Here is a 25086-nt window from a genome sequence, read left to right as displayed (position 1 = left end):
AGGAGCACAGTGACATACACAGGGGAAAAAAGCCAGCATAAAACACAAAGCCAAAGCCAGCAGCTACCCACCTCCCCCACGCCTCTCCACCATCCCTGTGGAAAAGAGACTACACCCAAGAAGCCGTGACCCGGGAGCAGCAACTGGAGCAGAAGTCTTTCACTGTGCAATCTCAACTTCGAGCCCCATAATACTTCGCTCTGGTTAGCCCTTTCATGTTTTGAAGCTGGTATGACTGCAGCATGGTAGGAATAACAGCGGCAGGTTAACTCCATCAACCCATGACAACTAGGATTGCAAGATTTGGCTGTGGCATGCTGGTTGTTTTTATATGCTGTGAAAATGTTATATCATTTGCATTTTAGAGCTGTGAGGAAAAATTGTGGTGTGGTGAGTTTTGAGACTAAATGGTAAGAGTCAGTTTGGCTCTTACCATTTGGCTTCTTAATGTTGAAAGGGCAGCTGGTAAAAGAAACCAGCTTGAAACTACAGCTCTGTGCCACAGAGCAAGTATTGCCATCCTTTAGTTAAATGGATGAGTAAGTTAGTCATTTTCACTTCTATTTTTTTTGCTTGTTCTTATTCTCTGACTCTTTTTGACATGTCTCCATGAAAAGTTGTCTGTGTTTTCAGTTCTGCAGTGCGAGTTATGATGCTTCTTTCTTCTGGCCTTTATTCTGCCTGGACTGTAAACATAGTGATCTGCTTTTGTTAAGCATATATAAGCAAATATTGCAAGATTATTGTATGTGGGGGTTGCTTTTTTTTTTTTTCCCTTAGGATTGAACTCCTCAAAAGTTAACAGTTTTATGTCTTAAGTAGGTAGTCTTGGCTAGTAGAAAATGTTGGTCAGTTTCTTTAACAAACTGAATTTTGTGGGATAAGTTCTGAGTTTTTGAAAGTTAGTAGCGCAGAGAGAATGCATCTTGTGTGCTGGACTTGACAGCTTAAGAACCTGATTTATGTGCTACTTTCTGGTACATTTCTTGTGTACTGTTCCATAGTAGTCCTGCTTCATGTCTGCTTTTTTGCTAAGAAGTTCCTGCTGTTGGTACACTGTCTGAACCTCATGTGGTTCAACAAGAGCAAGCACAGGGTTCTACACTTGGGTTGGAACAATCCTCACTATTAATACTGACACGGGGAAGAGGTAGTAGAAAGCAGCTCTGTGGAAAAGGTGCCAATGGACGAGAATCTGGACATGAGCAGACAGTGTGAGCTTGCAGCCCAGAAGGCAGATTGCGTCCTGGGCTACAGCCAAATATATATGGCCAGCAGATCCAGAGAGGTGGTTTTGCCACAAAAGTGATCAAGGAGTTGGAGCACCTCTGCTGTGAAGACAGGCTGAGGGAGCTGGAGTTGTTCAGTCTGGAGAAGAAGAGGCTCCAGGGAGACCTAAAAGCAGCCTTCCAGTACCTGAAGGAGGGCCTACAAGAAGGATGGAGACAAACTGTTTACATAGATCTTTGGTGATAGGATGAGAGGCAGTGCCTTCAAACTATAGAAGAGAAGATTTAGATTGGATGTTAGGAGCAGATTGTTTACTATAAGGCTGGTGAAACACTGGAACAGGTTGCCCAGGAAGGTGGTTGGGACCCCATCTGTGGAGATACTCAAGGTGAGGCTCAACAGGGCTTTGGGCAGCCTGATCTAGTTGAAGCTTTCTCTGCTGACTGCAGTGGGGGTTGGACCAGGTGACCTTCAGAGATCCCTTCCAACCCAGACCAGTCTATGGTTCTTTGATTTACAAAAAATACCCAAACAAAACCCATAAATTGGTCATAGAAAGACTTCACATGTCTGTTTGAGTGAAGCTGTTAGTGAAGTCATGGGTGTGCCTACTGGCAAATAAATGGAACTTAGAGTACTGCTGTTGATGGATGCATGTGTGGTAGTGGACTGATTTTCCTCTTCTGCTATGCCCAGTATTTTCCAGCCAGGAAATGAGTTAATAAGGTTGCTTAATTTCCTAGGGAGTACCAACTTTATTAATTCAATCTCAATTATGGTTTCATAGGTCCAGAAGGGGGAGAGGTGAAGCTGGTAATTGTTGATGCTCCTTATGGGAATTAAATTGTCAGATGTATGACCAATGAAAGGAGTATTCTATTACTTGGTAGCATGTTTTTATTTAATGAAAAACTCCATGACCACTCATGTTTGCAAGTTATGTCAAATAGTGCTGGTGTATCAGGGAATTAAAGTGTTTAGGTTTTTTTTCAACGTGGGTATAATCAGCAGATGCACAAAGTGGAAAATTACTTTGCTTGAGTATTTTCTCAATAAAGGCTCTAGTCTTATCACAACCATTTGATTCTGCCTCAGGAGTCAGAGCCAACCTCAAAAAACCTCCTAACATTGTGAAACAGCCTTTAGTACTTAGTGTATGTAATTGCATGTTCCTCATCTTCATAGTTTGAATAGTTCCTTTTAATACAAAATGTTTCTGGATGTATTTCAATGAAGTTGCCCAATATCTTGGTAAGTTAAACTCTCCTGCATGTAAAAATTACATGACAGCTCGCATTCATGCTTATTTTTGGGAATTAGACTTTTTTATACTAGTGGTATGTGCAAGAAGTATAAACAAGATGGTACAGTCCACAGCTTTCTGAGTTGTTTGCCTGTTTGCATTGTCATCTTTTTCTTTCTTGTTTTGGTTTTAATTATTTTCCTGTAGTTTGAAGGTAGACAGCAAAAATATTACTTTTTAATGAATTTTCTATGGTAATATGACCAGATGATACTGTCAGTGTGGCTTACATGAAGTGCCACTGCATGGTTATTAAGACTAAAACTGTTTTCTGGTTTCTTTATTTTACATACGAGCTATTGAAAACCACCACAACAAAGCAACCAGACTTCTTTAGGGTCATTTGACCCTTTGAGGTCTCAGTTTTAACTGGCAGGTCCATCACAGTCCAGGTTGCAATTGTATTATGTTTCAGTTGAGCTCTGAGAAGTCAGTTTCATGAATCCTTTGATATAATATCTGTTGCTATCGATCACCATTGTTATCTATAGCTGCCTATCACTGTTGATGTTGGAAGTGCTTCAGCTTTTCACCTGTATGTGTGTAAACTTTTTGATTTTATTTTTTTCTCATGATATATAAAGATTTTGGAGGTAAATGGAAGAAAATTCATCTCTACTCCTGTCTGTGTTAACATTCATGTGTTTTTCTAATTCTAGGAAGCCGAAATAAGTCTCATGATGAACAGCTTATATGCACTTCATGATAAATTGGCACAAATAGCAGGTAACACTTCAAAAAATACTGTGACAGCTATAAAGAAATACATGCTCAGATAGTGGTTTGCAACTACAGCAGACCTGACAGTCATTTAGAGTTTCATTTTGGGAATCTAGAAATCCCAATTCTAGTTCACTTATGCTGCCCTTTTCGCTTTTTTAAGTGCCTTCTGTTGCAATGCTTTTCAGTTAATGGAATAGGATGTTTAATTTTGTAATCCTGTCTGGTTTTGATCTAATGTCTTAATGCTTTGTGGATTTTACTTCATTGAGAATTTAAATATGCTGTATATGGAGAGGAATATGTGTTTCTTCTTAGAGTAGTTATTTCACTATAATGAAAAAAATACCTGAAAACAGATCTTTTGCAGCCATCAGAAAATGTTTAGTAATATAAGGAATGGTACTGATTGAACAGGATTGCCTTGTTAGACAAAACAGTCCAACTTAACCACTCTAGTTATATAGTAATAAAAATTGCTATATATAGTAACATGTCAGAGATGATGTTTAGGATTAGTGTTAATTCAAAGTTAAAAATGCAGTCCTTTTGCCACGAGTCATAATTGACACCGCTTTAAACTGGATATTTACACATCACAGCCATGAAGAAGCAAAGTTAAGTGTGTTTGTAACATTGGCATCTGGTGAGTGTGAGTTGCAGCAGAATCTATATCACAACTATTAAGGCATTTATTTGTCATCTTTGCTTAATTAATCCATAATCCATTTAGGAGGCAGTTGTTCATTTGGTTTTTTGTGTTTCATTTTATTTCTTTAAGCCTTACTCTTCTTTCTGTCATCTATTTGTTCTGTGACAGCAAGCAAGAGGGAGAAGAAATACAGTTTTAGTGAAATTGGTGCTTTTCAGGTCTTTCTGTCACATTCTTGGAAAAATGTCTCTCATTTCATACTTGGCTAGGAATCATTTGTTCATGTTATAACTATTAATGTTAAAAAGACAGACTGGAAACCTGCAGTAGTCTGTGCTATTAAGGTTTATTCAACATCTTAACTGCCATGAAGGTGGTAGTCAAGATTTTGGTTTGTATCCCTCTTTGTTTCATTATGTTTATATTTTTACTGAGCTAGTTTCTTGGAGAGCAAATGATTTGACTTATTATAAAAGCTAAAACACACGAAGTCTTTTGAAGGAAGAAAAAGTCAGGGTAACTTAATTTTACTTGATAAGATGTTCCAACTGCAGATGCTCTAATATGATATAAAATTATTTAATAATCTTCTATAGAAATAGACTGCTTTGGCATTACTAATGTCTTCAGACCTATGGCAAGTAATGCCTAACTCGCAAGAAACTACAGCGAGGAGCAGTATCTGTGTTTACTTCTGAGTTGTAGCTTGTGGTTCTTAATTGAAGTTTGTGTTCCTATGTTCTTGTCTAATGGAGCAGCTTTTCTTCAAAAGAGCAGCTTCTTATTGACTGTATATTTCAGCACCTAGTATTTTCTCATCACTCACTCACATGGAGTACTCTATCCAGTTCTGGAGTCCCTGTTACAACAAATGTCTTAACATGCTGGCATGTGTCCGGAGAAGGGCTACGAGGGTGATCAGAGGGTTGGAGCACATCTCCTATGAGGACAGGCTGAGAGAGTTGGGGTTGTTGAGTTTGGAGAAGGGAAAGGTCCAAGGACACCTTATTGTGGCCTTCCATTATCTGAAGAAGCCCTCAAGGAAGCTGGTGAGGGACTTTTTAGGATGTTGGGTAGTGATAGGACTAGAGGGAATGGATCCAAACTAGAGGACGGGATATTTAGATTAGACTTTAGGAAGTTTTTAAGGCCAGACTTGATATGGCTCTGGGCAACCAGCTCTAGTGGAAAGTGACCCTGCCCATGTCAGGGGGATTGAAACTCTATGATCCTTGGGGTCTCTTCCAACTCTGACAATTCTGTGGGTCTGTAAGAATGTGCTTTATTTAAATGAGACTTCCTTTAGACTTACGTTAATTACTTCATGTCTTGATCTTTGATGGAGAGGCTTCAATATATCACATCCATTTTCAGTCACACTTGCAAAATGAATAAATCCAATCAGACACAGGAGCAGTCAGCTTCCCACAGGTATGACCCTGCTTTCTTGTAGATGTTTGTTTAATTAGACATTTCTTTTGCTGGGCATTCTCCACAGTGATGATCTATCAGATTTAGGTGGTTTCCTTCTGAGCTAATGGAAGTTCTTCACAGAGAGTGATTTGCCATTGGGATGGGCTGCCCAGGGAGGTGGTGGAGTCACTGTCCCTGGAGGTGTTCAGGCAAAGCCTGGATGAGGCACTTAGTGCCATGATCTAGTTGACTGGATAGGGCTGGGGGATAGGTTGGCCTGGATGATCTTGGAGGTCTCTTCCAACCTGGTTGATTCTATGATTTTGAGATGCAGAGGTGAATTAGAATTCTGTATGTAATTTGGTTTACCAGTAAACCTATTGTTGGAAGAAAATATGGCAAAACACTAGATCTTGCTTAATATTAATTTCAAGTATCAGCTGCTTTGTCTGGTTGCTGTAATAGGCTTTCTGTCACTTTCCTTAATCTTTAATTGTTCAAGTTCTAGGGTTGTTCCTGATCCTTGTAGTCCCTTCCAACCCTGACTGATTCTGTGATTCTAAGTGATATTGTGCTGTTTCCAACCAGTGACTTAAAGCCCATTTAGCAAGTTCTGGTTTTCTGTAGAGTTATTAAACTATTGAATTTGCCTTTGGGAAATCAGGAATTCTTACTTGGTCTTGCAACACTTGTTCTGCTCCTGCTTTTCTTCTAGCTACCCACTATAGAGTCCTGCTGCAGATAACATGTGAGCACGTGACTTGCTAAACATTTTTTTTTTTATTGGGTGGATGTACCACATCAGGCTATAAACTAAATTCATGTGCTCCTGAAAGTATTAAATTTCCACTAGGTTTTGGTTCTGGTACTTTACTGCATTTTACAATTCCAAGTATTTCTGTTAATTGCATATGTAACAGTTGACAAATTAAGCTAAATGCTGAAAATGAAAGTCAGTTTCAAATATTCTAGCCTGTATGTAAAAATTCACAGCTGACTTATTTTCTGTATTGAAAACAATTGTGAGAACAGACTTAAATGTTTCTTCAGCGCTGAGGCATTAGTTGCTTTTTGTTAGTATTTCTAGAGCAACTCAGCTCCTTGTGTGGCTTGCCTAAGTACACTAACACAATCTAAATAGTAATTTTGTGGGATGTGTTCTCACCTCCCTAAAAGGGCAAGTGGAATGGTTCTGGCTGCACTTTAAGTTGATCTGCACCCAAGAAGAGTTTGAGCACAAAGTTTCATATTTTGTGTAAGCTTTTAACAGGCATTTTGACAGAAGGAGCATTTTTACAAAGAGCTCAGAGGTATTTTGAAGCAGACCTGTGTGAAAGTTTTATTTGCCTCTGCCTTGGTTTTATTCCTGGATATAGGGCCTCAACTGTGGAACAGTTGGGAAACATTTTTGGCTCAGACTATGGAAAGTGGGCTTCCAAGCCAAGTGGTTAATGATTGCACCAACGTTATTCAAAGTAAGCCTTCATTTGCAGAACTATTAGCTGAAGCAGTGACTGAAATGGTATATAGGAATATCATGCTGTTTGCAGTCAAACAGAAGGTTGATTTGTGAATTGTCTGACCTTCTGCAGGCTTTCAAATTCATGAAAGAAGAAAGCTCTTAAATGATTATTGCAATAGATAGGTTGGAATGAGAATTGCATCTCCAACAGCTATTTGTACAGGACTGAAACTCCGTAACTCTGAGCTTACTCATTTCTAGGGTGGAAGGCAAGATGAAAGTGACTTTTAATTTCCATCCCCAGCATTGCATGAGGATAATTTGAACTGACGGTCCTTAAACGTTGTCAGAGCCCAGGCAGCAAAGGCAGTTTAGCTGTTAAACTTGTTTAGAGGAAATACAGTCTGAAAAAAAATTCAGAGGCAGAAATACAAGGAAGCTGTTTGCTGGTTTTTGAAGAAGAGAACAGAATCTCTGAAGTCAGTGTGTTGGCTGCGTGCTGCATAAATGTAATTCCTGGAAGAAGACAAGATTAGGATTTCAAACTACTAAAGTAATCCAGTAGTACTCCGTCTGCTGGGAGCTTTTGTTCTATCCTAAGAGGAAGTACTGTCTTCTCATAAGATTGAAGAGGCAAAACGAGACCTGAAACCTGCTTGTAAGGATTGATTTTTCACAATCTGGTATCCTGTTGGTGTGTTCTGTTTGTGTTCTCTATATAGTAGCCTCACACTTTCTTATTTCATAAATGGGATTTTCTCCTTATCTACACAATGAAAAAAACCCCAAACTAACAAACGTTTTTGAGCAGAAGGTCTTATCCCCATGCTCTCACAAGCTGTTTTGTCTGTGCAAACTGACTGATGAGCTTTTACTGTATTAGAAAAACCTCAGGTCTTGCTGAACAAGAAAAAAGAGCTTAAACTATCAGACTTGCTCATGTCATACAGCTTAGTACCTGACAGAGATTGTACATATACCTTCTACAGAAATACATTTTGGTTTTGTCATGTGTATTCCATCAGTAAACAGACTCATAGAATCATAGAATTGTCAGGGCTGGAAGGGACCTCAAGGATCATCAAGTTCCAACCCTCCTGCCATGGGCAAGGACATCTCACACTAGATCAGGTTGCTCAGATCCCCATCCAGACCACCCTTAAAAGCCTCCAGGGATGGGGCCTCCACCACCTCTTTGGGCAACCTGTTCCAGTGTCTCACTACTCTCATGGTGAAGAACTTCTTCCTAGCATCCAATCTGGATCTACCCACTTCTAGTTTTGCTCCATTCCCCCTATAATGTTTACACCAGAGACTGTATGTGTATGATATAGTTATCTTAGGTCTGCTAATCTCAAAACATGAAGTTACTGCTGATAGATGTCAGGTTACAGGTTGTAGAGTTTATGCTACCTAAATTACATACAAGAATAGCCCATAACTTCAGTTCTGGTGCTGACTTCTACAGAGTGTGTTTTTGGGAAAGCTGGTGACAGTTTTCACCAGTGGTCTCTCTAGTTTTGCTCTTACAATACACTTGGGCACTAAGATGCCACATGCAAGTGTAGAAGGTGTTTCACTTCATGAGTAGTTTATTCTCTGCTGAGTGCTTGGTTGAAAATACCTGTATGCACACAGACTCAGTGCCAGTAGAACTTCTAAGTCAAGCAGAATATGAGGACTTAAAAACTTCCTTAACCCAAGAGTAAGAGAAGAGCATCCCTGTTATGTTGACATCCTTACAAGGCCAAATTCACTTATATCTCTTGAAATGTATTGAACACAACTTTGCTTTAGGAGTCTGAGAAGAGTGCTTCCTAGAAATGCTTCTTTACTCTTCCTTGCTGTGAATGAACCAAGATGCTTCTCCCTAACTTGCTAATGTTTTGCTTAGGTTACCTCAAACATTCTTGATTGTGTAGAGAATTAACACTTGAAGATGCTCCATGTAAAGTGTATTCAAACACTTCAGAAGAGTATAAGCAGAGGTTTATGTTTTGTGTATGCATGAGTATCTAGATTTTCCTGGCCTTGCTGTATGCTTTGGGAATAATACAGCTTGGTATAGATCCAGGAAGGTAAGGCAGGCAAACCTAAGCCAGTAAAAGACTGGGTATGTTGTTTCCTATTTTATTGTTTTGACTCAGTAAAATCATGGTTATAGGTGCTAAGTTTTTTGGTTTTGTTTTTTTTTTTTTTTAAGAAAGATGTTATGGATTGGATTGGATTCCCTCTCCAATAACCTTTTCTGGAGATCTGCCCCTCACACATCAGGAAAAAAGTGGTTTTTACCACTCTGACAGTTCCTTAGAAATGATGTCCTAGTGCTAGATAAAACGGATGTTAGAGTTCTTCCTTGTCCATGTTATGTTGTATCGGTATTACTGTTGCAATGTTATTGGTTTGTGGTTTTTTCCCATGAATTGCCTGTCTTTAGGTTAGCAAAAGAAATGGGGAAGGTGATGGCATGTGGCTGTGAGGACTGGCTATGCATATAATACCTTACTTCTTTACTGCTTCTGCAGACTTACCACAAGAGTTAAGCGAAGGGTAAAACAACCAGTTTTAGGCCATATGGAAATTTTTGTGCATGTTCAGGAAGATGATGAGCTATTGTGATAGCTTGGATCAATCTAAACTGTAGTGACTTAATAGTGCCTGAAACACTATTATGGATATGCTGCAGCTGCAACTAAATTGGTCAGTATAAAAGATGTGGGGTTTGGAGTAAATGAAAATTACTTAGAAGTTGTCAGGGTTCAGCAACTGTTTTATGGTAATGTACTTTTGGTAGTTCTTTATTCTACTTTTTACTCCACTTCCAGGGTAAATATTTAAATAAACTCTCTGAGCAGTATGTGAAGCCATATTGATTTGTACATGTTATTACCTGTGACAATCTTTCATTTTAAAAAACTTTTTGAAGGACAAATTTCTCCAGAGACTTTAGAAGAACTCACAAGAATTATTGAGCGGCTGCTTCTGATGTAGATTTTGTTAACCATAAAGCTTGTGTTTGGGTGGTTTTATTTTATATAATGTAGTAATAAGTAGATCAAAATAAACAAAAGTTTAATTTTACCAGGGGAACATGAATGTGGCAGCTCTGTTCAAAGAAATCTTACCATCCAGGAGGCAGCTGCGTATTTAAAAGTAAGCAAACGAGGTATTTTTCATTGATTGTACATAAGATTTGTGTAACTTAGAGTTTGTAAGCCTGGTTTCATATCTGGTGTATTGACTACATTTTGACTTGGTAATGAATGCTATTTGGAAATGCTTGGAATTGCTTTCTTTATAATGCATGCTACTCAGTTTTTATTTGGAGAGGCAGCAAGGTTTTGGGGGAGAGGGAAGATGAATGAAAGTGAGTTGATTTTGACAGAAGTGTAGATAGTAGTGCTGCAGTAGCATGCGGGTTTTTATCCTTTAGTTAAAACACCAAGGCATAACTCAAATTGATGGAGATAATTGACCAACACAAAAAGAAGAAATGTATGAAAATCTCTAGAATTTTATCCAGAAATTGGCATACTGTGTTTTGAGACTTTGTAGAGAAGGCTACTGCCTTCCTTTCTTTGGAAGGAGAGGTTGATGTGGATCTGTACAATGGGCTCAACAGGCAGCAGCTGTATGGAGATGCCATTCATCAGTGCTTTAAATAGAAATGGTCAAAAAAGGCCTTTTTGTTAATTTGATAGGTGTGCAGCATTACGAAATCCCACTCTCAACTGTCATTCTCCTGCCTCACTCTCCAAATAAAAGATGACTCTTGCCTTATCTTGACAGCTGTAGGGTTTATTTTAGCCTACGTTGGTGTATCCATCAGTGGGAAACTACTTGAAGCTTTTAAAAGGCTGGAAATATGTAAGATTTCTTTGATTGGATGAGAGGGGGACTGATGTGACATTTAATGTACAAATGTATTGGTATTAAAAAAAAACCCTTACATTTGGGCAAAGTTTACATAGTAGATAAAAAGAAGTGCTAAGAGCATCCCGAAGAGGCTTCTAACACTGGTTTGTGGTTTGGCAGTGATATTCTGTATCTGTTAAAAAACAGTGCATGGTGGGAACACGTTGAAGAATAATTAAGTTGATGCCAGGTAACTAACTGCTGGTTTTGACTATCATTCTTTCAGGAGGGTAGTTGTTATAACAACTGTTTTAGCTCTGATAAGATCAAATTTCATGTTAAAATTTGTCACTGCATTTAACCCTGCAGTTCCTTATTTGGGAAGTGTAAATATGACTTTGCAGAATCTTCATGTTCACTGATTAAAATTTTAATTCTTAAAGTGAAAATAAAACAGTTACTGTGTGTTCTTAAGTGCTTGTGCTTTAAATTGTATGCCAGTGACTTTGAAGTTTAGAGGAAAGATGAAGACAATTGTTTTGGAGAGTATTATTTCAAATACAGTAGCAACTTCCATTGTTGCTTTATTTTTTTTTCTGTGAAAGAACACAGAAGGTCAGCTGTGGAGATAGCCTTAGCTCAGATGGCAGCAAACATTCTACTGTTACAGTTGATGGCAACCAATTTAAAAACTCAGTTTCCATGTAGTAATATCAGTTATTGATCTGCAAACACTGGACTGTTAGCAGAATGCCAGTTAAAGTCGATGCTTCTCAGATAGTTTTGAAACGGGATCTGAACTACATTTATAGGACCCATTTTCACCTATTTGATTTTTAATCTTGAAGTAGATTTTTTTCTTTCAATGAGCACCACCTAGTGGCTGATTTATTTTTCTTGCCATAGGTTAGGCTTGCTAGTAAAATAGTGAATGTGGCTTAACTTTTCATATAGTCCTTAATTTGAGGAATGCTAGTGTGGTGGCTTGGAAACTTCCCTCCCCAAATTAAAATCTACTAGACCAGCTCAGATGACTTGGAAGTAAGGTAAAGCTGTAACTTCTGCCCCGGACAAAGAAAGCCCAGAGGGGGCCAACACCACCCTCTCTCTCCTCGGACAGAAAACCAGCAAGATCTCATGTGGTATCTGGTCAGTCAAGGTTAGTGGAGGAGGTAGAGAGAAGCAAAGGAACAACAAACAGAACCAGTGCCCAAAAGCCAAGAGAAGAAAACTGTTTATACACTACCTTTTTATACCTCCTAGCAAACCAATTAATAATACAGACTGTATCATTATTACTCCTTTACATCCAGTGATGTAGTTTATTTAGATTCTGCACTGAACTTTTCAGGAAAGTCCCAGTTCCTCTTATTAGAATGTTCTGATAAGCCTTAAACTACCATAGCCAGTAGGTGAGAGCTGCTTGTAGTATGCATAGATTCACTTTATTAACTGGGTGAACACTTAGGCAGAATCTGAACAATCAAGAGTAAACCAACTTAACTTTTAGCCACTGGTCTGTGCAGTATCTGAATTTTATTGTAGCATGATAACATTCTGGTTATGTAGAAAGCAACTCATTTATATTTGTGTTTTGACAGAATTTAGATCCAGAATATGAAAGTGTACTTAACACATCCTTGCAATGGATCTTGAGTAGTGGGGAAGATGTTGGCATAAAGTAAGTGGTCTTATTTCTTAACTTGATTTCTTGTAACAGAATGTGTCTTTTTCATAAGTACTCTCTATTTTTCAATAGGTGTCTCAGCAGTGACTCCAGTGAGATGGATGTCATTAATGTGACAGATGTGAAGTATTTGGAATCCACTAGTCCAAAGATGTCTTTCAGGTGTCGTTTCCGACGTGCATTTGTAAATGTCACTCACAGGTTATCAATATTGCTTTTGGGTAAGTTCAAGTCAGCTTTTTTGGTTATAACCTCCCTTTATGTAAGCAGATGGGGAAAAGTGAAGAGCGTGTTTAGAGAGAGTGGAGAGTTTTTATCCAGCCATAAAACCTGGAGTTCCTGTCAGTATCATGATTACAATGCAGTTTGCTTTGCACTTCTGTTTCACATTAGCAGCTGTCATCTGCTGCTATAGTCAGCTGAGCTCTGTGTTTTTCCCTTTCAAAGCGATACTTTATGGCTTGCTAAAATTCCAAGGTGAACCAATGCAAAAAAAGCAAAATGCTTAGTAAGAAGATACAACAGCCTTAGTTTTGAGAATGTTTCATATTGTTCCAGAAACTTTGGAAACATGACATGAGATTATTTTCCTAGTTTGAGGAAAAGTTGGATACCCATCATAATTGTCACCAAAAATTCTTACCTCTCTATTGTAAAAATGTATCTATCCTTCAGTAAGACGAACTCATTTAGTCCTTGACAGTTCTTTAGTTAAGCTGCAAGTTCTTTCAAGTTTATTTAATTCTTAGCCTTTCCCTGTGGCTGGTTATAGAGATACTGAAGATGCAGAGCTTCTCTCATCCACCCATTGAATATTTTCTTAAGTATTGTTTATCCCACTATCTTAATCTTATGCTTCTGAGTAAATGACTTGAGGCCTCCTTGTTCAAGGAAAGACTGGATGAGGCACTTAGTGCCATGATCTAGTTAATTGAACATGGGGGTTGGGTGATAGGTTGGACTGGATGATCTTGCAGGTCTCTTCCAACCTGGTTGCTTCTATGATTCAATAGCCTTTAGATGAACCAAAAGAATTAAAGGCAAACTGTCCCAGATTGCTGTGTTTCAGATAATCAGATAGTAAAGGGTTGAATTGGGTTGGGGAGATGAAACTCAGTATCCAGGACAACCACTGATCTCATCAGTCATGCTGAGCAAATTGCTTCATGTCTCAACTTTCTCATCTGTAATTAAGGTTTACATGAAGCACCTTTACAAAAATAAAACATTGTATAAATGTTAGATTTGTTTAACACCCATATTTGGTCTAAAATGGTGTCTCTCATTCTCCTTGTGTGTGCCTTGTGAGCAGGAATGAGATTTTTCTTTTCATCTTATGCTGATGGCCTTCCTAGCTAGATTGCCTGTTTTGGGAATAACCTTTAATGCAGCAAGAGCAGAAAAACAATTAAATCTGTAGCTGAAGTAGTCCATGTTAATCAGTTTTGACTGATGTATCTAAAAAATATGTGACTTACCTATGAGTTAGTGAATATTTTTACATTTTTAAATCTTAACATGTCAGTTTATGTAACTTTTGATACAACTGTAATTTTTTTCCATTCTAATCAGTTTGCTGTTTTGGCTTTTTGCTTCACAAATGGGTAAAAACCTGAAATGTCAATCATGGGATACCAGGCTATTGTTAAAACAATTAAATGTTTTTCTAAAGGTAATTGCTCTTCAAAATTTAAGAGTTTGTGTCGTGGTGTTGGTAAAATATGAAATACAGACGCCAAGCATAGTATATTCTACTAGCTCTGAAGTATAAAGTACTTCAAAATGTTACCTGGTTCAACCAGCTGCTGTAAGTTTTGTTAAATAACAAATGTTCTGATACTGTTCAAAGAGCATTGTACATCTTCATGCAGGTATAGCAGTTGTCTGGGGAGTCTTGCACTACATGAAATACCGCTGGGCAAAAGAGGAAGAAGAGACAAGACAGATGTATGATATGGTAGTGAAAATCATAGGTATGGTTGCTTGAGTCACGTCTGATGTATATGTGTCAGTTCTGTGTAAGCTTTCAAAGTGCTGGCAAAAATTCAGTTCCGTTTCCTGCCTGTTTAGTTGTCGTCATGCTGGTTGAGTTCTTGATCAAATGTGTTTGGTTTCTTTCTTCTTGCCTTTTTTTTTTTTGTAATTTTGTAATCATTCTTTAAACATTCTTTAAACCCAATCAAAACTTTTTGTATAAAGATGGGTGGGGGTCAGGCACTTCTCCCAGGCAACTTGTGACAAGATGAGAGGGCATGGCCTGAAGCCATGCCAGGGCAGGTTCAGGCTGGATGTTAGGAAGCACTTCCTGAGGGAAAGAGGAATTAGACACTGGAGTCGACTGTCCAAGGAAGTGGTGGAGTTGGCATCCCTGAAGGTGTTTAAAGCAAGACTGGATGTGACACTTAGTAACTTGGTCTGGTTGATGTGGTGGTGTTAGTCATAGGCTGGACTTGATGGTCTCAGAGGTCTATTCCAGCCTCAGTAATTCTGTGAGCCTGTGATTCACAAACTACATCAACATGGCTATAATAAATTCTCACAGGCTTAGTGATATTTTATCTTACTGCTGAAAACAGATATAAGTGATACTTGTTCACTAGGGAGTATGGTGACACATTGCTTTCTGTATCTGGTTTTTCATCTGTCTTTAGCAGAAATACCTGCTCCTGACATGTGTTATCTTTCATTTCTATCTTTAATGGCTTTTCAGAGAAAAAGCAGCTTTCTAATTCATTGCTTTATGCAGAAATGGTTACTGAAATAGAATGCATATCCAAGTTCTGGAATTCTGCCTTTCTACTGGAAGCAACAGAGTTTGCAATAGTTTGTAGCTTTTAGGCTCTGGTTTGGGCTGCATTTTCACCTGCAGTGTCTTACTACTTTCACTTATGGCAGTCATAGGTGCTTGAAAGAGTCCAGTGCAGAGCCACAAAAATGCTGAAGGGAGTGGAATGTCTTCCTTATGAGGAGAGTCTGAGGGAGCTGGGGCTCTTTAGCTTGGAGAGGAGGAGACTGAGGGGTGACCTCATGAATGTTTATACATATGTAAAGGGTGAATGCCAAGAGGATGGAGTCAGGCTCTGCTTGGTGATCCCCAGTGCCAGGACAAGGGGCACTGGGTGGAAGTTGAGGCATAGGAAGTTCCATGCAAACACAAGAAAAAAAATGTTTTTTTCACTGTGAGGGTGGACAGAGCCCTGAAACATGCTTCCCAGGAAGGTTGTGGAGTCTCTCTGGAGATATCCAAAACCCACCTGGATACATTCCAGTGTGATGTAGTTTAGGTGATCCTGCTCTGGCAGGGAGGTTGGACTTGGGTGATCTTTCAAGGTCCTTTCCAACCCCTAACATTCTGTGATAATAAATACAGAGACAGTAGACAAATTGGAACTGTTTTCCTGGTTTTACAATTTTCCTACCTCTTTGCAAGTTAAGCTTTCTTGTGAGATGGAACTGGTTTATTTTCAAAGGTGGCTATATTTGCTAGCATTTAAAAGTACCAAGCAAGAGGAACCACAAAAACTTCTTTACTCCAAAGTTATACTTGTAGGCACTGTGTGAGGTTAGCTTTCTTGGTTAGGAGGAAAAAGCCTTTAAAGTGCCCAAACCACCTTAACTACTGAAACTTGGAAGTCTTCAGAGTTGGCTATTCATTGCCAGAATCGATATTGTTCTTAATGTTTTTATGAACTTCATAGTTACCACCTTTTCTTATGGTGTCCTCAGATGTACTAAGAAGTCACAGCGAGGCATGCTCTGAAAATAAAGACTTGCAGCCATATATGCCTATTTTACACGTGCGTGATTCTCTAATACCACCTCAGGACAGGTATGTTCTCACCAAAAGTAATGCATTTCCTTATCTGTAAGTAAGTAAAAGCAGTATAAATAAATCAGTCAACTAATTTCAGGAGGTTGCATAGTGTAGTATTTTGGAGGTTCTAATAGACACATGGAGCAGGAGGAGAAAACGTTGTGTTTCTCTTATGTGTTGTATATCAGCTGTGCAGGTTGTTATAATGCTAACTTTGTAATTCTTGCTTTGATTTTTAAGGAGGAAAATGGGAAAAGTCTGGAACAGAGCAGTTGACTTTCTTGCAGCAAATGAGTCTAGAGTTCGCACAGAGACACGAAGAATAGGCACTGGTGAATTCCTGGTTTGGAAATGGATGCAACCTTCTGCAGCATGTGACAAAATCTTACTAATACCATCAAAAGTGTGGCAAGGCCAAGGTATTGAAGCTTATTATGTTTTTGCAAATGTAATTGCTTTATGCATTTCACTTCTAAATTACAGTTTTTGTTACTTGAACGTGAAATTCTTGTTTCCTCTCCCCTTCAGGCATGAACTACAATGCAATTCAATTTCTCTGTTACCTTGTTCAATGGACACTCTTTCTATGCAGTCAGTATCTGCCTTGATTTGAAGTAAAACTTCCAAGTTACTGCAGAAATATAGCAGAGGGCATATAGCCAACATTAATTCCTTGTTCCTTTTCATGAATTAAAAAACAAAACAAAACAGCTTTTTAGTTGATCAATTCATGCCTAATACTTACTGGAAGTAATGGGTTTGGTTGCCTCTAACAGCAGGTAAATTGGAGCTTGTAGACTTGAGCTTCCTGCTGTTAAGTTACAAATCAGGTACCTAAAGAGAGTTTGGAGGAAGAGATGTTTATTTTGGAAGGGAAACTGCTGGGACAAAACCACTTCAATCAGCAGAATGTGTTTTTTGAGCATCTCCATTTTGTGCCTCACTTCTGTCATAAATGTTTTTATGCTGTACTTTTGTGTTTCAAGCTCTGTGGTGCAGCAAAGTGTTTGCTTTACTGCAGGAGGCTGTTGTCATACATGGATTTTGCAGTGGTCTGTCACTTTTCAACTGTATCACGGAACCAAGTGGCAAAAAGCCAGTGGTTTTGCAGTTGTCTGTGTGCAAAGATCATCTTTTCCTACTTCTTTTTCTTTCCTCCTTTCTTCATGTTAAGCTTCATGTTTTTGGAGTGGTTTTGTGTTGTGGTTAATGGATAAATGGATGCTGTAAGACTTGAGTTTTGAGTTACAGTAAAAGAATTGTTATTTCTGTCAACATCTGAATTTGAGGGTAAATATTTAAATGCAGCTCCTTATACTAGTCTGTCTTGCCTGATGTTCTGCAGTGCTGTATTATCTCTTCAGTGGGACTGAAATAAAGACTGTGGAGTATTCTGGTTTATAAACTCGTAGGATTGTTTTGATGGGAGGGGGTGATTTTTAGTTCAACTTTGTAAATCTAATGTTATCGAGGTTGTATCATGTATTACTTCTGTGGTATTGAACTAGATGCTGAAAACAGACTAGTTAAAATACCTAAATTTCTTCTGCCCTTGAGAGTCCCACTTAAAGAATACAGAAATTTCCACTGCAAGCAACAGCATTCTCATCTGTAATCTGGAGTATGCTAATTTGGGTTTTAGTTTAACTAATGAAAATAATAATATGCTTCCTTCTTTTGCTTGTTTCTAGCACACATTTTAATTTGTAAGAAACAGTGTTTTTATAGTTTCCTATACAAGAGAGTGCAGTTTAAAGTAGCTCTTCCAGTATGATTATTTGCTTTCCAGAGACAGATAGAAAGAGCTGCTTTGTGGCCTAGAGCATTTATGCTGTTGTAAGCTCGATTGCCTCAGTAAAAATACTGCTAGCATTCTGGTTTTGTCTTAGGCTACTCTTGTGTTTTCCCAAGTTCTGTGTATGCTTTCAGCCCTCAGGTCTTAAATTTTGCTGTTCTGTAAATACAAACCAAAAATGAACAATTCTCTCTCTCATCCTGAAAAGCCAAACATTTTGAGATACAGATACCTGCCGTGTTGTCTGATGATATTTTTACTAGGCTTGGGACCTGTTTCTTGCCTGTCTATGCAAACTGTTATATTGAGATATCATTATATACTTCTCAAAATTGTGTTGCTGACTTTTAGCATTACATCTGTAAGTTTTAATCACTCATGGGAAATGAGGGCTGCTTTTTTAAAAGTACTTTGTGAATACTACTACAGGCTTGAGGCTTTTCACTCTAGTCTTGCACTGGTAGTAACATGACATTATGCAGTGACACCTGTACTGTGCGATTTCAGCACCTCAAAATTTTACTTTGTAAGATGTGACTGGTAACTGAGCGTTGCAGAGCCTTTGCTTTCTAGGATGTCAACTGTTAGGGATGTGGGAATGCTTTAGGTCCAGTGCAGAAATGGTGTGTTTTGTCAACAGATGTCTCTAATACCATCGTTGACTGTTTTTTAAAAGGCTTAAATTGAATGTAGCTTCTGCAAGCTATACACGTTACAAAGCTGAATATTCTACATAGTTTATTGTTAAGTAAAGGCTAGGAAGCATGACACATCATTTCTGGAATCTCTTTTACTACTCAGTTTTGCTTGCTGCATTTTATTGCAATATAAACCACTTTATAACATTCTGTCCTGTGTTAGAAACCAGATTGGATTTTCCTTTGTCTGGAAGACTTCTTGGTGCACAATAGCTTGATTGCTGCTTTTTAGTACATTTACTACATTCAGGACACATTCAACAGAGGAGTAGTTTCCAGAACTTCCTAGAAAGACAGCTACTGTGGTGATGGTGTTCTGTACCATCTGAACTTGAGGATCTGATACTTACCTTAGCATACTGTCAATGTGGACAGAATAATGTACTATTTAGCTGACTTCAAGCTGTATGTTGCCTGTAGAACATAATTAAGACTCCTATGCTTCTGTTGAATAGGATATATTAAGATCTGCCCTGTTTCAAGTCTTTTAGTGACAGATTTCCTAGTTTTCTTGTTATGTTTGTGGTTCAGCAGGTAACCTTTTAAGAATTGAAATGATACACTTTGGCTCTAACAGAAGGACAGGAGATATGGGTGGTTGAAATGACATACACCTGTGTATCTTGGTAATTGGCAGTCAAAATCTATTTTCATATACAAAGGCTCTTTCTATTTTGTGCTTCTTGTTTTTCACATGAGTGATGTGAATAGTTCCATTGCCTGAGTCCTATCCTTCTTGCACAACTGCCTCTTTCCTGATGTTAGGAATTCTATATGTATGTCTTGCTTTCTTCATTTTTGGAAGTACAGCTGGATTTAAGTTTGACATTTGAATGTAGAAACTCATATCTAGGTACCTTTCAAGACTGCTAGGTCCTGAAGAAACTCAGTATGTATAAAATTAGAATGAATTCTTAGTTTGGAATCTTGTGAATACATTTCAAGGTCACAGCTGTTATTTTAATCTTCTGAAATCTGGTAGCACTCTGTGGTAGAGCACAATGCCTAGACTCTACTGTTAGCATTAAGAGTTCAAGCATCAGTGTGGCATTTTGTCCAGTCCTTTAAGATGCAGCCTGGTTTTTGACTGACAATTTGGGATATTTTACTGAGTCAGAATAAAGTCTAGTATGCTTCCTCTTAAATACTATCTACTGGATACAGTAGATGTATCTCTCAGAGAGAGAAATAAAAATGTGTAGCTAAGTTTATTTTAGGATGAGACAAATATGAGCAATGTTTTGGAAACAGTTGACAAAGAGAACTGTCAATTGGAAAACAATCTTGATCATGCCAAATAATTTGATTAAAGCAATGGGAAAATACATTCCTAGTGTGTTCAGTTTGGTTTTGAAAGAACAGACACTACTGTCCTAGCATGCCTTTGATAATTTGAACTCTGGGGTAAAAAAAAGATAGGCAGAGCTCCAGTGTAGCTAAGCTAAAAACAGTAGCTGAAGTTCCTTGACAACTCTGGAGATGAAATAAAGAGGTTCTCCAAAGTACCACATTTAGGGTGATATTTCATCCTGCAGCATACAAGGTAACCTGTTACCTTGTCTCAATGACACCCCACCTCTCTTGGCTTGTGAGAATATAATCCTTTCTCCATGTGGTTAAAACAACACAAACCACAGAAGAAGAGGCAAACCAAAACAACAACTAAACTCCAAACCAAAAGCAGCCACAAGAGTCTTTCAAGACAACTCTAAATTCTATGCTTGTTGTGAAATGCTGTGGCCATCCCATGCTGATCTTCTGTAGCTGAACTTAACTGTATTAAGCTGCAAGTCAACTGCATTCTCATCTGAATAACATTTCAGTAGTATTTTCATTTCAGTACTTTTTCTATTTATTTCTTCAACATTTTCAACTAAATCCTTTTGCCTTCGGTGGGAAGTGTTAGTACTTAATAATGACAGTGATCTGTGGCTTAACATGAATGAATCTGTTTGTCAGAAACGGTGACCTATATTTGATGTAAGTATTAACCCTAACAGGTACATCAGATTCGTATCTAAAAATCTGTGTGGCTGTCTTACAACCCACAATGGTGCTACTGGAGAATCCCTTTATCAGGAATACAGTAGAATTCAAGAGGTATAGAAAGCTGTACTATGGTTTCCTTGGTGTTCATTTTGAAGTGTCCCAGTGTCACTTCTTCAATCATAGATATATTCCAGTCACTGTGTTAAGAGAGGAAAGAGGCTGCTGAAAGCACACACTTAGAGCAGCTATGTGGAATTATACAGTCATGTTCAGTTTAAGGTAATAAACCAAAGTACTTTATTAGTCAAATAAAGTGGTTTCCTTTTCCTGAAGATGCTTACTGGTCCAGTCCCCGAGGGGAATTTAAAACAATCCTAAACATTCTCTTGTCAGCGAATTCCTGCATAAAATTGTGCTTCTGCTTTTGTATTTTATCCTCACCTTTTTACCCTCATGTTACTGTTGAGACCATGTAGGAAAAGTAATGTCATGTGAGGTGCTTAGTTAATGATGGTGCAGCTTAGAATGCTGTCCCACAAGAATGTCTGCTCATGCCCTTCCTGTCAGGAGGATCATAGAATGGTCTGGGTTAGGAGAGACCTCTGAGGGTCATCTAGTCCAACCCCCTCTGTAGCAAGCAGGGGCATCCTCAACTAGATCAGGTTGCCCAGAGCCCTGCCAAGCCTCACTCTGCATATTTCGTATGCTCCACACCAGTGTCAATTTTCAGATATTCTGCACTGTAATCTCAATACGTTTGTCACTTAAATTTGGTCTGTTGTGGGGAAGGGGGAGAAATAATTGTTACAGATGTCTAACAAAGCTAGAAAGATCCATTAACTACACGATTTTGAGTTTTTCTGTGTAGTTACAACATTATTTTGCCTTGCCTGTGTCTTCCCTAGCCTCCCCTTTCAGTCCCATTTCTGGTATTCATTTTAGTGCTAGCACTGACTTTTTTTTTTTTGCTATTCTTTGCCCCCTCTTTCCCCCAATACTTAAAAAGCTCTGATTTATAAAACTTAAATTTTAATCTACCATGACCTAGATAATTTTTGAAAAAAAAGCAGAATTCATCTTTATTTTCTAATGTTGCACTGCCTTGGGCATACTTGCTCTAGCAGTATGATGTTACATTAAGTAACAGATTAAGTTTTTTGCTGGTGGTAGACTTCAAATGGCTGAAGTCATCTCTGCAAGTACCTGAGATGTACCAATCAAGAAGGACATCAAGATTATTAGAGACTGGGGCAGGCAATGTTGTTTTTTTTGTAGGTATCTATACTAAAATGTGAATTCCCCATTTAGTTACTTCTGCATAGGTCAGTGGTGTAGCTGCAGCCTTGAGCAACAGTATGTTCAGGTTGTGGAGTTCATAAAGAGCTTGCAGAAAGATGCGTCTTTAGGGCCTAGGATCTCTGCAGAAAGCCTCACCATACTTCATCCTTGGATAAAACCATGTGCTGAATAAACCTAGCTATTAACAATCAGCACATAATTTCCTCAACCCCACACCTTTCCAGGTCCATGACTAAGCCACCCTAGATCACCTTCTCGAGTATGGTGTGGTGCCCCAGTGTACAATATGCTGGTGACATTTCACTCCCTCTTGATCCACTGGAGTGAACCTACATGAATAAGGTAAGTCCATTTATTTTTCAATGTTGCTTAGTTCTGTAAAGTTTTTATTGTATACCTATGTGTACTTTTTAATCAAGGGCAAAAAACTTTACAAAACCATGTGCTATTGAAAAAGGACTTGTCCTTAAACTACAAGCAGCTCAGATGGATGCAGTGTCACCAGCATATTTAGCAATCTGTTGCCAAGAAAAAACAGGCAGATGTTACAGATATTGGTGACTTGGAATCTGTGTGCTTCTACATTGTAATACTTCTAGTTATTTGGGGAATTTGTGGTAGGTTTCATATTAGCTTTGGAGACCACCTTTTCTAATTTCTAGTTGTTGTTTTTTTTTTTCCTCTGTGTGTGGTTTGCTTTTGTTTTGTTTTCCCTGCAGAGGTTTGCATAAAGAGCATGTTAGTGTATGCCAGATCTGCAGGCAGTGAATATTTTCTTGATTAGTGCTGGTCTTTCACATGCAATGCCTTCCACATGAGTGAATTTCTTCTGCATGACACAGTTTTTGTTCTGGTGGCATACAGGAGAGCAGCAGTGTTTGTACAGTTTGGATTATTGGCAAGGTGGTTTTTTGAAAGGATCCCCAGTAAGAAGCATAGATCTGTAGTGTCATCTGCCCAAACCTGAGTCTTCTAAAACTTGGAAGACAGCGTCTTGAGTCTTTCAGCCTTTTCCAAAATAGGGATTGCAAAGCATCACCTTGGAACATCCTTTTGCCTTGTTAGTATTTTTAATCTTGTGTTTAAATTCTTGAAGCTATTAGCCTCAAGTTTTCAAAGTAAAACTTCCTTCAAGTCTTGAAATTTGTTTTACCAGGTTACCCCCTTCCATTTCTCTTGCTGGCCCTTCATGAGGCGTGGAACTCATTTGAATCTGAAGGGCTCCTTTACTCTTTTTCTTGTGGTGCTACAGTCTTCTCTTGCAACTTCCACAGGCAGAACTTGTGAACTTCAGAGAAGTTTATTTTAGAATTTCAGGTTGTTCAGCTTTGAAAGAATTAGTTATTTTTACTTTCTGCTTTTCTTCTTATCCTCTGCTGTGTTTCATTTCACATTTTTGCAGGCTGCTGATTGTATGGGGAACATTTAGGGTTGCAGAAGCTGCATTCTTGTGGGGCGCTCCCTGACTTGTTACTGCAATACAACAGCCACCTAAGCGTCTCCTTGTTTCTTGGATATGCAGTGGATTGCCCCAAAAGTGGAAGAAATGCAAATCCATCAGGCAATTAAAACTCAGGGGTTGACTTGCAGCTCCAAACACTTGTTCTGGATATAGGAATTTCTTGTCTTTTCATGGAGATGCAATTCAAATACTTTCTTTTCAACTATATGGTATTTTTGTGAATATCCTGAATTTCTTTCAAGTACTGTGGGTTGGATAAAAGAAAGTACATTATCCTCTTAGGTACAAAATTATAAATCTGGAAAAAAAACCAGTTAAGTATGGTGTATTTTTTTCAGTGCAAGAAAGAAGTTCCCCACAGAAAAGTGTGGGAAACTTAATTTGCTTGTAGCCTTTCTCATATAGGAAGGAAAGTATTCTTCTGGGTAAAACCAGAGGAAGGTTCATGCATAAAGTTGACACTTGTTATCTAGATAGTATTATGCCTCTCAATAAATGCTATCAAATTTGTTTTTCTTTGTAGCATTTCATCTAGACAGAAGAAATTCACCACCAAACAGCTTGACACCATGCCTAAAGATTCGCAATATGTTTGATCCAGTTATGTAAGTAAAACCATTACCTGTCTCTGTTCCCAGCTCCTTTTCTTTCCTCTAGGCTTTGCAAGAAATTAGTGAAAATTAATACCTTAAAGAAACATATGAGTTGCACAAAATTAATCTTCTTCTTACCAGGATCACAGGATGTTAGGGTTTGGAAGGGACCTCTGGAGACCTTTGAGTCCAACAGTCCAAATCCCCCTGCCAGAGCAGGACCATAGAATCTAGCACAGGTTGTGCCGAAACACGTCCAGACAGGGCTTGAAAGTCTCCAGAGAAGGAGACTCCACAACGTCTCTGGGGAGCCTGTTCCCCTGTCACCCTTACAGTAAAGAAGTTCTTCCTTATGCTGAGGTGGAACTTCCTGTGCTGTAGTTTCCATCCATTGCCTCCTGTCCTATCCCAGGCCACAAGTGAGCAGAGACTGTCCCTTCCTTCCTGACACCCAGCCCTCATCTGTTTATATCCACTTATTAGATCCCCTCTCAGTCTTCCCTTCAGACTAAAGGTCTCTCAGCCCTTCCTCGTAAGGCAGTGCTCCAATTCCCTCATCTTCCTTGTAGCCCTCCATTGGACTCTCTCAAGTAGATCCCTGTCCCCCTTGAACTGGGGAGCTTAAAATTTATGCAAAGACATAAATAATCCTACCGTCTGTCTTCTGCCCTTGTTTGTCTTGCTTTGTGCACCTGTGTCATGTTCTGGAATGTGGCATTTAGTCAAACTCCTTGGAATAACAACTGTCATTTCTCAGTTAATTTTGTTAATGTTCAGTTTTAGCAGCTGATAGGGGAGACTCATGGCCTAACAACAGACTTGAGTTTCTGAAGTACTGTAAAGTGTTCTGGAATGTTTGGACTGTTACAGAACTTGCTCAGTTTGTATTTAACAGACAGAATTTAAATCATGTATTGCTTAATGCAGTGTGACTGCCTAATTTTGAGCAAATTAGTGCAGAGTACTTGGTTCTAATACTCAGCTATAATTCTAGAGTAAGTACTATGTACAAATAAATAAGCCTTGTTTCGTGTTGTTGCAAAGGGGAAATTCATTGATGCAAGATGATATTTTCCAAAATTAATATTGTTTATTAATTTTGGAACTCAGAACT

The 25086-nt window shown here is 38.6% G+C and overlaps 1 protein-coding gene across 2 annotated transcripts in view; it reads left to right on the top strand.

Moving 5' to 3' along the window:
- LEMD3 (LEM domain containing 3) overlaps window positions 1–25086 on the top strand; it is a 51539-nt gene that overhangs the window by 19570 nt on the left and 6883 nt on the right. The window contains exons 3-10 of one of the 2 annotated variants that reach the window (XM_064141989.1): window positions 3193–3259; window positions 9866–9933; window positions 12237–12316; window positions 12395–12543; window positions 14194–14295; window positions 16049–16151; window positions 16377–16555; window positions 23903–23984. In XM_064141989.1, coding sequence (XP_063998059.1) covers window positions 3193–3259; window positions 9866–9933; window positions 12237–12316; window positions 12395–12543; window positions 14194–14295; window positions 16049–16151; window positions 16377–16555; window positions 23903–23984 — 830 coding nt within the window. Of the gene's footprint in view, window positions 1–3192; window positions 3260–9865; window positions 9934–12236; window positions 12317–12394; window positions 12544–14193; window positions 14296–16048; window positions 16152–16376; window positions 16556–16664; window positions 18404–23902; window positions 23985–25086 lie in introns of those variants that run through there. The other variant, XM_064141990.1, reaches the window with a different exon arrangement.

The sequence above is a fragment of the Pogoniulus pusillus genome, chromosome 4 (genome assembly GCF_015220805.1).
Source record: "Pogoniulus pusillus isolate bPogPus1 chromosome 4, bPogPus1.pri, whole genome shotgun sequence".
Lineage (NCBI taxonomy): Eukaryota > Metazoa > Chordata > Aves > Piciformes > Lybiidae > Pogoniulus > Pogoniulus pusillus.
This window is presented reverse-complemented; position numbering and strand designations above follow the sequence as displayed.